The 13218-nt window shown below is 32.6% G+C and overlaps 1 protein-coding gene across 1 annotated transcript; it reads right to left on the reverse strand.

Moving 5' to 3' along the window:
- Positions 1–557: 557 nt before the first annotated feature.
- On the reverse strand, positions 558–8451 carry LOC130981331 (protein IQ-DOMAIN 22-like). Its single transcript, XM_057904928.1, is given in 4 exon segments — positions 558–1678; positions 2341–2418; positions 3394–3594; positions 8041–8451. Coding segments are annotated over 4 exon segments (1443 nt in total). The 3' UTR covers positions 558–925.
- Between the last annotated feature and the right edge of the window lie 4767 nt (positions 8452–13218).

Below are 13218 nucleotides of genomic sequence, written 5' to 3' on the forward strand. Positions count from 1 at the left end.
ACAAAAACAATTTTATGGCGTATTGCTTGCGCCATCATAGTCTAAAAATTTTCAAAAGTTTGAAGACCATGTCATAAATTTGTATATGTATTAATACTTTTATTTTAATAAAAATATAGTAATAAGCATGTTAAGAGTTGATTAATACTCAGCTTAAATCTTAATTTTCATGATATCTTCCTTGTATCTTTGCTTAGAGTATGTATGTGCAATTAATAAGTTTACACAAGATTTTTGAGCTACTCTCTCTGATATTATACTATTCAAAAAAAGATTCTCTAAAATCTAAAGTGATAATGCTAGTAAAGTAGTAAAATAATGCTTTAATCACTTTCAAATTTTAACATTTATTATTTGTGAGTCCACTATCTTAATCTAAAGGTGCTTAATGATATACTTTTTTTTAGTGACAATATAATTTTAAAGTGACAATATAATTTTAGAGGAGGCGAATCTATACTATCCAAATACACCTCTCGTCCACTCTTTTCAAGTAGTTGTTAACAATAGTTGTTATTTCTTGGTTATTTTCCTAGCATTTCTCTATAATCACATGCTAAGCAAAAAACAATTAGTGCTTTAAGGCTGTGATAATTCCCACCAAACAATCAAATCCAAGTCGTGAGATTAGATACATACATATATGTCGATCCAAAACATAGATATTAGCCTATTAGATTCTAGGAAATGGAAAGAACTCACACTTACATAAGTCCTACACTCATTCTAATCACTTAACCGTTACTTCCTAAAAGTATTTCAGATTTCCAATGCTAACACAATTAATTAAACCTCAATGAAGAAGAGGGTTAGGTTTCTTAAGGCCCAACAAGTAAAGGGTGGTTAGGAAGATCACAAGTTAATTTAATAAGGTCATAAATTAAAACCCTAGTCTTAACATAACCCCATATAACTAAAGAATAGATTAGAATCTATATCCCAAAGGCATTCCAAGCTTGTCTAAACGACCAGAACCTGGATAACCCTTGTTGGTGAAGCATCCTTGCAAAGCATAATTGGGCCTCTGACAACCCAATCCATTGAGTGAGTACCTAGTAGATGAACTAGACCTATCACATTGGTTGGGCCTTTGTTTTGGGGCACTAAGAGACCTCACTTTTGCCTTTGAAGATTCAGTGCATGCCATGTAACTTGGGTAATCAGAATAGTCACAAATATAACTCCTTGACCCAAAAGGGCTTCTTTTGGGTACATTATCTTTGGAAGATGCTGATAGGTATTGGGGGCTGTTTTCAGCTGTACAGAATGGGCTCTCCTCAACCCAATTGGGCTTCATTGGGCTCTGAGGCTGGACCTCACAAGATGGGCTTGGGCCTGATTGAAGAGATATCACTGATGATGATTCCTTGTTGTTGTTGTTGTGGTTGCTTGTGGTGTAACTCTTGCTACTAATGCAATGCTGATCAGAAACTAAGACATGGTTGTTGGTGGTGGAAAAGAGGTTCCTACGTCTTGATGATGACGTGGCTTGTGATCTTCTGGAATCAATTTCAGGGTTCTTGTCACTTTTGTCACCATTGGTGGTGCTAGAGGTTCTCATTGATGATTTTTCTTGGTTCCATGTTAGTTCATCTATGTGCCTTTCTGATTTGTTCCTACATTTCTCTTGCCCGCTACTACCATGGACCTGCTGGAGGCATGATTTGGAGCCATTTCTCTACAATCATATAAATGCATGCTTCCATTAATAGATAAATTGAATTCCATAAGATTTAATTACTCTGCATTTTACAACACAAAAGAGTTTTGCAACACTAGATAAATGCTTGTGCTTTTAAGATTTTCAAATTATTGGATAATTGTTATCCAATAACGTTATTCAAATTCCTGACACCAATGCAAAACTACGTTTCTAATTAATTAATTATATATTTAAATTATTTTTTAATTAACAAAACACGGACAACATATTTATTGTTAAGAAAATACTGATGCCGAAATAATAATGTTTACTACAAAGAGTGTGTACATAGCTATATAAAATAAAAACAAAAGTTATTGTGTTAAAACTTGTACGACTTTTTACAGTAATTTCATAATTGAAATAACAAATTAAATATTTATCAAATTAGAAAAATTATGTATAAAACAAAAGATGATATAAACAAAATTATTGAAAGTCTTTTTTTTCTTGTAAATCGTATACGTATATATATAATTCCTTAGGCTAATATGTAGTCAAATTAAATCCATTTGGTTTGATCATGCCAATGAATAGATAATTGGAATAGAAGAACCCATGTAGTGTAGTGTGTGTGACAGTGTGAGTTTGTTGTGCTGTGTTGTAAAAAGACCAAAAAAATACAAAAACAAAAATACCTTAAGCAATGGTGAGTGCTCATCTTTCATACTCTTAGATCTGATTGGGCTTTCAAACTTTTCTGGTGTTGCTGGCCCCTGTGTAAATGATCATACCAAGAAAAGTACATTAGAAACATCAAATATGCTAAGGCATGTGATATCCTGGATAACTAGCTAGACGTTAATCTCCATATATAGTTGCAAACTAATTTGTCAATTATTTCGTACCAGGCCATTATATCAAACTTATGACAAACAAAATCAGACTAATTATCCACTTTCAACAGAAGTGGCACAATGGAAAAGATTGCCATTAACAATATGTGTAGTGTACCACAATAAAGCATAAAAAAAGTTTTAACACATGCATGAAAAGATATGTAATTTGTACACATCTTTATCTCACTCAATGAATCTTCACACCCTTGTGAGAGCGTCACAACTTGAGAAATTTTTTGAGGGGTCAAAGACATAAAATACAGATATATAAATGTACTTTGGACTTTTTCCTTTCTTAGTAATGTATCTATTTTATTGGAAATAAATTGACTCTACAAATTTTTTTTTAAGAAAAAGTTGAATTTTTTTACTCAAAAAGTGCCAGAAATAAAAATATAAGTTAGTAAATTCATTAGTATTTATTTAGATTTTGGTGCAAGTGGACCCTAGCCTTCACTGTATTGACCGACTTTAGAGTTGGGAATGAATTTTCTCAATTTTTTTAATAATTGAACGAGCAAAGTGTGATATTTGACTGTTAATTTTATAAGTGAAACAAAAAAATAATATGAAAAAAAATATTAAAAAGTTAAAGATCACACTTTACCTCCTTAATTTTTTTTTAACAATTACAAGGATCCATTTCCGAATTCGGACAACTCAATCACCATGCACGAGCATGTATATGTACTACTTTTAATTTATAAAATCTTTGGGGGCAATATTATGGTCACTCGATGTCTTTGTCAAGTTCTACTCCAACACCATGGTACATCAGAATAAGTACATAAAATATTTTTTTTTTATTTTTTAAATGAAAGAGCAAGTTAATAAGAATATAGATATACTTACATGAAGGTGGCAGGAAGATGACTTAGAAGTGGAATTTGGGGCTTGAAGGATATGAACTCTGCGAGCACAGACTCTAGCTTGTGCTCTTAAAAGTGCTTGCCATTTTTTCATCTGTTGTGCTGTTCGCTTTCTTTCGATGTGGCCTCTCACAAGTGCTTGAAGCTTAACTAATCCTTTCAGTGCCCGTAATGCTCTCCTTGCCTACCAAGTATTTCAGTAATTCACAATGTTCATTATTCATCTCCCTCTCGTAAACATAAACTAGCACAACATTTAACAAAAAACCATTATTAATTATTAAACCATCATTAAATTTAATCATTTCTCTACATCTCCATCATTATATTATTAGGATGGTCAACTAATATTTTGTCTTTGGTTTAAAGGTCAAGCAACTCCCTTTTTCTTTTTGTTTTCTAGCACGGTCTAGGAGAGGCTCTATCTCCACCACAAGGTTGGATAAAAAAAAATAAACAAATGTTATACGCATTATTTTTTTTTTTGTAAATTTTACTTATATTTATTCTATTTTTGGTATTAAAAATATTTGTTAAAAGATCTTTTATACCATTAAAAAATAGCATAAACATCATTTCTCAAAAGAAAATTGAGTCAATATAAGAGATCATAATATATTATTTTAATATATTAATTCTGTGATTAGTTAAAAAAATATTAGATATACATTAAAATTTAACTACATAATTAATTATTATACATTTTTATTTTATTGATTTAATAAGTGATTTTTAATATGATATAATATATAATTCAATTACTAATATTGAATATGAAAAAATCTAGAAAACTAACTATACATGCAGTTAACTTGAAAATTTTATAAAAATTCAAAATTTAAAATTAAAAAAATTAGAGTTAGATTCAAAAAGAGTAAACACCCAACTCGTTTCTTGTCCATTTTCATGAAGGATAAAGCGATCTTTATCCGAAAAAAAAGGGACACTTTGACCCTCAACTTTTTTATTTTGGGATAGTATGATCTCTCTGTTAAAAAATTTATTAAATAATAACAAAAATTAGTTTTGTGGGCGGTTTTATTTGTATTTTGTGGGGTTTTAAACCTCCACAAACTATTAATAAGTTTGCTTTTGAAAAATTCCTTCATCAATGGTGGTTAAATGAAGAAAAACCATTGATGAAAATAATGTCGCAAAAAAAAGTAATTGTAATATCTTTAAAGGAAATAAATAACATCGAATAAGAAATGAAAGAAGAGAACTTTAATGTTGATAATATTGGTATTGGTGATGGTGGCAGTAGAGGAGATAATGATGGTGATAAAGTATGGTTATACAATAAAAATAATAGATGTAGGAGTGATAAATTGATAATAATGAGGATGAAACAAGTAGTGATAGTAATGGTAGTAATTGATCATATTGTTGAAAAGATTTTTGTGGGGGGTTTTAAACCCTCACAAAATACAAATAAAACCCTCACAAAATTAATTTTTGTTATTATTTAAATTGTCCTAAAATAAAAAGGTCGACGACTGAAATGTCCATTTTTTTTACAGGAATCGCTTTGTCTTTCGTGAAAATGGACAAAGACCAGATTGAGTCTCTACTCATTCAAAAATACGCGCCACCCAACATCAACTCCTATTTTAACCTCTCGCTTCAATCACTCTTCCTCGAAGCCTAATCTCCATTGACAATTCGTGTCCCTCCACCTACATCCTCCCTTGCCTCTGCGTCCTCTCCTTCCACCGCATTTGGCACCCCGCACTGCGCCCTCCCTCCTCCGCCAATGTGTGTGCCACTCGCCATACGTCCTCCATTTTCACTACGCCTGTCAGTCACCCCTATGTCCTCCCCTTCTACGATGTCTCTCCATGGCGTTGTTCCATATTCGTCCATCCTCAATTGCGTGTGACAATCCCTGCTACACGACTCGCAATGCCACTGTTGCCCTCCCTTCATGAATGCAGTTTTGTCGATTACTGCCACTATCTTCCCTTTCCGAACGCAACAACTTTCGTCTTAGGTACATCATGTTCCGCCACATTCAAATGCAACAAGCATCATTCTTCTTTTTGGTTTTAAATTTTATTTTACTAGTTTTTTATGATTCTTTATGGTAAGAAAGAATTTTTTTCTTATATTTTGGATGTTTTTTTTTTTTATTTTCGATAATTTTTTAACTAGTTTTAGATTTTTTTACTTAATTTTTGGATGGTCTTTTTTCAATGTTTTTTGAATGTTCTGCTTTGTTAAATTTTGAAAATTTTAAAATAATTTTAGATATTTTTTTTTGTTAAGTTTTAGATGTTTTTTCTAGTACATTTTGGATTTTTTTTATACGTTTTGAATTTTTTATTAAAAATTTTTACAATAATTTTTAAAATGATTTAAAAAATTTAAAATCAGTTTTAGAATTTTTAATTAAATTTTAAAATTTTTAAAATAATTTTAGATATATTTTAAAATTTTGAATATTTTTATTTAGATTTTGAATATTTCTTATTTAGTTTAATTTATATTTTCTGTAAAAAAAATTCAAAAATAAAATTACTAATTAGCAGTGGTTAGTTACATTTTTAATTGGTTAACTAATAGGATTGATTTAATATACTTCCTCTACTTGAGTTCTGTCAAGAAGCCAATGGAATATTTGTACAATGTGTATAATGGGCTATATGAGTTAAAAATGAACATCATCCATATTATCCAGAATAACCATCAATAATCATCTTGGTACTAGAGATAATAAACATCTCATGTCATGAAACTACTCATCTCAAAAGTTTAAGCTGATGAAAAAAAGTAATACCAATAAATATATCTCTAATATTGAATTGGACATCCTTAAACCTTTATTATACACATTATACAAATATTCTATTGAATATATTTCCTCTACTTATAATATAATATGATAGGTTAAAATAACATTTATTTTGTAACCAACAAAAAGAAAAGGAAAAATTTTGTTCAACTTTCGGGAAGAGAGCAGGAAAAAAAGGGGAAGGGGCTTTCATATCGGATCGCATCTGTGTGACCCCACAGAACGAAAAGGCTAAGGGTAAAGCATCTCATAATTTTACCGAAACCGCAGGAAGAATTCTTTTTCTTTTGCCTTTTGGGGCAGAATGTACAACAAAATTGAAGAAACCCTGACCAAATCACCTGCTTCCTTCACAAAAATTTGGCTCAACGTGGGAAATCAACCAATATCTAACACTCACCACAGATGACCACTAGTCTACTAATATTAATACAAAAAAATAATAGGACTGGTACACCAAAATAATAATAATAATAGGATGTATTTATTGTTTTTAATTATTATTTAATTATTAATATTTAAAACATAAATTAAAATATATTATTAAATTATTAAAATAAACGATTAATAGTTAAAATTAATGATAAAAAATAATAAATTTTAATAATTTTTTAATATTTTTCTATTAATACCACATGTATAATGAAATTAACTATTAAAAATAATTATTAATAAAAAATATATATTAAAATATATATATATTAAATGAAACAAACACATGCACTAGACCATCGGTTCCACCCTTGTGTGGAATACAATATACACTAGACACTCGTCAAGTCAAGTACAAATAAATGTACAATAATTAATCATGTTCACAATCTCCCTTTGCGTATCTACTCATATATGAACTGATGAAAAGTACCATCTTTCCATTTACTTTTCCTACCCACTCCATACAATAAGATACAATAATCAATTAAAATCAATCTTGATATATATACATTAAAAATAAATTAAAGTATATAATTTTATACATAAATCAATTTAGATTATATATATTTATACATAAATATAAAATATAAAATATAAAATAATTAATTTAGTAATTAATTTTTAATATATATAAAATATTTTTTATTTAAAACAGAAGAAGTTAAACAATACTATAGTCTATAAGTCTATAAATTTTAGAACTTTACACTAACATTGTCCCCAACCCGAAGTAACGAGTGAAGAGATATCAGATCAAGATTAATCATTATATTCGACTACAAATACCACAATTGTGTACCGAGTCTGAATTCTGAAACAATACTACTATGCTACGTTATATATAGCATGGGGATTAGGTTTGCATAGCAAATTATAGACCTTGTAAATTGTAAATAATTACAACTTTATTTGGGAAATATATTTAATTAAGAGGGCTCAAATCAAAAGAAATTCTCTTTATAGAAATAAATGAGTGCCCTATAAAAGCAAAGAAAGCTGCTACTCCTACGTATACTAGTAGTCTACTACTACGGCTGATAATGGATTCTGATCCATCTAAGCAAAGAGAAGAAAATACATACACAGTCGCATTAGGAAGAAAAGGAATGGTGAGAGATATGTTTTTAAAAAAGAGAACTTTATCAGTGGACTAGTTTGCGCAAAACGACACAACACAACAAACGACTAACAGGACTACAAAGAAAGGAACCGCTACACTCTTAATAACCAAACTAGAAACCTAAGCAGGTAAAAAGAAAAAAGAAGAATAGAAAATAGAGAAAAAAAGGTCTTCTATGTTAACGTAAACTATAGCGCTAGCTAGGTAGGTTAAAAAAAGTAGTGACTAATTTTTTATACTTGATAAACGAAGAAGAAGCGATTAAAGTATGAATTCACACTAACCAAACATCCTCGGAAGGTGGATTGAATCTTAATGGCGGCCCAATCTTGGCTACTAGCGGCGGTCACGCTTCCAGCGTTGGCGGACCTACCGCTGCTGCTCGTCAGTCTGACGACGGCGGCAGCCGCCTGAGCTGCAGCGACGGCAGCCTCAGCGACTGCGGCTGTGGCAGCGACAACAGCGATGGCGTGGTTGTCAGGATCAGAAGCATCCACGTGTTGTTGTTATTATTGTTGTTGGTGGTGGTGGTGGTTTTCTCTGTATGATTTGACGAAGGTCCATCTTCGTTTGTGTTTAGTTGGATTGGGAGAAGAAGTCACGGAATAAGAAGGAGTAGAATGTGTTTGTGAAGGTTGCGGTAGGTGTTTCTTGGGACCAAAAAGACCGCGAAACCACTTTGATGCCTTCCCCATTGTGTGTGTGTGCGTGTGTGCGTGTGTGAGAGAGAGAGGGGTTGACAAAGAAGATGCGGTTAGTGAGTGAGAACAGAGAAGTGTAATATATAGATAGAGAGGAAGGTAACAGTATGGATTATGGAACGTCAATCCAGGCTCGCAGTGGGAACTGTGACACGGAGAAGTAAGCAAATCTAATACAATAAAGAAATACTCACAAGAAAACATCTTTATATAAAAATGATATTATGAACTTTTAGGTAATTAATCAAATATATTTAGTCAACTTTATTAATTCATTCAATGGTTCATAATGCTATCTTTAAGATGTTATCGTGAGAATATCCACCATATAATAATGCTAGGAAATCAACTAGAGAACTAACCAACACGAATTAACTATTGAGATGTAGAAAAATAGTTAAAAAGAAAGTTTAAAATAAGGTGAAATTCAATCGCAATCGATTTTATTATTTGGTTTAATAAAAATTGGTTTATTTTATTCAAATAATTTAATTAAAAAATTAATTAATATAGCTATGATGTTAGATTTTTTATTATATTTTATTTTAAAAATAAATTGACTAATTTAAATTGAAAAATTATAGTTAATTGTTTATTATATATTTTTTTAACTAAAATTATAATTAAAAATCACTAAAAAAATAAAGTTATCTATTATATTGGCTCATCCTTAAACGCTCATTGCTAAGTATGGAGTGTTGTACACTTTATTAATTCGTTAAATCTAAACTCTTTATTTATTATATTTTATTTGAATGGTTTGGATTTAAAAAGGTAATCTGTTAATCAAGTTAACCATTTTTTTTATAAGTTTTAGATTTTTTTGTAAGTTTCAGATATTGGGCTAAAGTCCAAAATAAAAAAATAATAAATATTAAAAAAACATGTTTGTAAAAGAAAGAAAGTTACTAGACTTTAGAATTAAAATAAATAATACATGAAAATTAAATTAAAAATTTATGTACTAAATTAAAAAAAAAAGATATATTAGAATCTTAAAAAGATAATATTAAATATATATTATGTATATAATATTAAATATAAATGCAATAATAAAAAATTATGTTAACTCATCAAAAAAATAAAAAATTGTGTTATATAAATTTAATTAATACATATATAATTTTATTTTATGGAAAACAAAATTATAACATTAAATATGAAAAAAATAATAAAATATTTTGTATTATATAAATTTAATTTAAAAAATATATATACAACGTAAAAAGCAAACAAACATATAATAATTTTATTTTGTGCGAAACAAAAATTCATATAAAAAATATTTATATAATTTTTTTATTAACAATTTTTTTATTGAAATATGTTACTTTACTATATTTAAAATATGTTATTTGGAATAATTATATTATTTTAGTTAATATATATTGTTACGTTGGGTAACCAGAGATTGATGGACTAGAATCGTGAGGTTGGCCCAATCGTCTTGGGAAGAAGGCCTTTAGGCTTGGTCCTGCGTTTGAGACCTTCGTCTGACTTGTATTCGAAGGAAGGAGAAGGGAGTGGTACCTGCAAATACACTCCGATGCCTAAGTCAGCAAGGGTCTAAGCAAGTTTAGAGAGTATGGAAACTTAGAGATACCTGAGGGTTGTCAGTGTACTTACAGTGGTGAACCCATAACCACCGTTGGAGTGGTTCCACCTTTTAAGGAGGATAACCGTTCTTTTATCTTAGGGAGGTTAAGAATTGACTCCTGGAAGTGGGTTGAGAGATTTTAGGGGCAGTTATTTATTTGAATAAGTATTATTGCCAGCTAATCTGACTCCCGACTTCCTTTTAGTGGAGTTTGCTGATGACAAGTCATCATATACCCATTTTTCAAGCTAATTTCACTTGTTTTATTAGTCTTTATGCACTTTCTTGCATCCTAAGCAAGAGATTTGGAATGAAAACACATAACTTCTTTAGATCAAGCAACTACCATTAAATTGATGCTAACTCATGAGGTTCAAGCTAATTTTAATTGAATTTTAATTGATTTATAAGCCTTGTGAATTTAGTGATACTTGGAGTGGTTGTTTTGGTTTATTGTAGGTGAAGAAAAGAAAAAAAGGAAAAGCGTGGCTTAAGAAAGCGTGGCCCAAGGAGAAAAGAGCGTGGCGCATGAAAGGGAGGAAGCAAACATTGCCCTCCACAAGGGTACACTGCCCTCTAGGAGGGCAACATAAGGGAACAAAGCTTGAAAGGCAACTCTGCCCTGCCCACGACAAGGGCAGAGCACAAATCTGTGCCTTGGAATCAAGAAGATCAAAACATTGCCCTGCCCTCCTCAAGGGCAGTATCGGGCCTTCATGGAAAATAAATCAAAGGAAAAAGCCTACCAATGCTTGCTACAAGAGTTGAACACGGGACAATGAAGAAGCAAGGAACTAGGCTTGATTATGGTGCCAAGAAAGCTAAGGAAAATAAGTAGCGTGTGTTTCAGCCAAGTTTCGAACTTGGAACTTCACTTTTGGAAACACTGCCCTGCCCTCCGCGAGGGCAGGGCAGCATTTTGTGGTGCACAGCCAGCGCACCATTCTGGCGCACCAAGGGAAGGCTCGGCAGCACCAGCAGCACGCATAGGCACCACTCGGCAGCACCAGCAGCACGCACAGGCACCAATCTGGTGCACCAAAAAGTTCTGCCCTGCCCTCGCGGAGGGCAGGGCAGCATCCTGCAGCATCACACACCAAGCACGCAAGCACCAACACGCACCATTTTCTGCCCTGCCCTCCACAAGGGCAGGGCAGCCTCCTGGAAGCAATCTTTCATGGGCCAAAAATTGAATTAAAAATCCAATTTAATTCATTTCTTCACCAAATCAAAAGCCCATCCAAATCCCAAGATCCAAGAATAGAAAGTGTATAAATAGGAGCTAGTTTGATGTAATTAGGAACTTTTGGCTTTGCTTTTGAACTTTGAATTTTCCTTTGAACCTTTACTTTTATTTGGAGCTTTTGAAACTTCTCTTGGTGACTTCACTGAGATTTCAGAGAATTGGGGAGGAGAATTGATCTCTCTTCTTCCTCGTTCTTGCTTAGGCACTTTTACTTTTCTTGTTTTGAGTTTTGGGTGTGAAGAATTGAGGAAATTCTGTCTCAATCTCCATTCAAAATCTCTTTAATTCCTTTCTGCACAATTGAGTTCAATTTCAATTTCCTTTACTGCTTCTTCTTCTATTTCTTGTCAATTGCTTTGTGAACTTGGATCTGGGAAGGCAATTGAGATCTAGACTTTGCTTTCTAGTCTCTTGAGACCTGAGATCCCATTTTCCTGGTTGGCTCTTCTGTGAACCTCTGCAATTTAAATTCATTTTCTGTTTGAAATTTAGTTTATCCCAATTCATCTTCTACTTTATTAATTGTTGCAATTTACTTTCTCTCGCTGGAATTCTGAATTCCCAATCCTCAGATCCCTTTTACATTCAGGCAATTTATATTACTTGCATTTTAAATTATTGCAATTTATATTTCTTGCACTTTAAGTTTCAGTCATTTACTTTCTTGTTCTTTAAGATTCAGCAAGTTTACTTTCCTGCTCTTTAATTTACTGCAATTCTCCCTTCCCCCCTTTACATTTTCTGTCATTTACTTCCTGTTAAATACAAACCACTCAACCAAAACTTGATTCGCTTGACTAAATCAACCACTGAACTAAAATTGCTCAATCCTTCAATCCCTGTGGGATCGACCTCACTCATGTGAGTTATTATTACTTGATGCGACCCGGTACACTTGCCGGTGAGTTTTGTGTCAGATCGTTTTCCGCACATCGAGTTTTTGGCGCCGTTGCCGGGGATTGAAATAGATTGACAATGATTAAGTAAGGTGGTGGTCTAGATTAAGCATTTTTTTTAACTAAGCACATTAACTGTTTGACACATTGTGTCACCTAACCCTCTAACCACATTCTAGCATTAGAATGTCCATGTTTCATTTGGTTTGTTTGTGATTCTTGCAAGTCATGGAGGCTGAGGTGCGTGAAGAGGGAGTGAGCAACAATACCCAGCCTGCAAGAAGGGTGTTGGTCTCTTACACTATCCCCAATGCAAGAAACTGCGGGAGTAGCATACTCACTCCCAATGTTCATGCAAATAATTTTGAGTTGAAGCCTCAACTTATCACTCTGGTGCAGAACAATTGCTCCTATGGAGGAAGTCCGCTTGAAGATCCAAACCAACACTTATCCATCTTCCTCAGGATTTGTGAAACTGTCAAAACAAGTGGTGTGCATCCAGACATCTACAAGCTACTGCTGTTTCCATTCTCTCTGAAGGATAAGGCCACTCAATGGCTAGAGACATTTCCCAAAGAAAGCATCAATAATTGGGAAGACTTAGTGAGCAAATTCCTAGCCAAGTTCTATCCTCCCCAAAGGATCATCAAGCTGAAAACAGAGGTGCAAACATTCATTCAAAGGGATGGAGAGTCGCTGTATGATGCATGGGAGAGATACAAGGCCTTAATCAGGAAATGTCCCCCAGAAATGTTTAGTGAGTGGGATAGACTCCAAAACTTCTATGAAGGGTTAACCCAGAAAGCTCAAGAAGCATTAGATCATTCAGCAGGAGGCTCATTGCAGCTAATGAAGACAGCAGAGGAAGCCCAAAACCTCATAGAGATGGTGGCAAACAATCAATATTTCTTTGCTCATCAAAGACAACGCCAACCAGCCCAGAGAAGGGATGTGCTGGAGCTTGAAGGTGTTGACGTTCTCTTGGCACAAAACAAACAGATGCATCAACAGCTTCAGCAACA

This window comes from Arachis stenosperma, chromosome 1 (assembly GCF_014773155.1).
Source record: "Arachis stenosperma cultivar V10309 chromosome 1, arast.V10309.gnm1.PFL2, whole genome shotgun sequence".
NCBI lineage: Eukaryota > Viridiplantae > Streptophyta > Magnoliopsida > Fabales > Fabaceae > Arachis > Arachis stenosperma.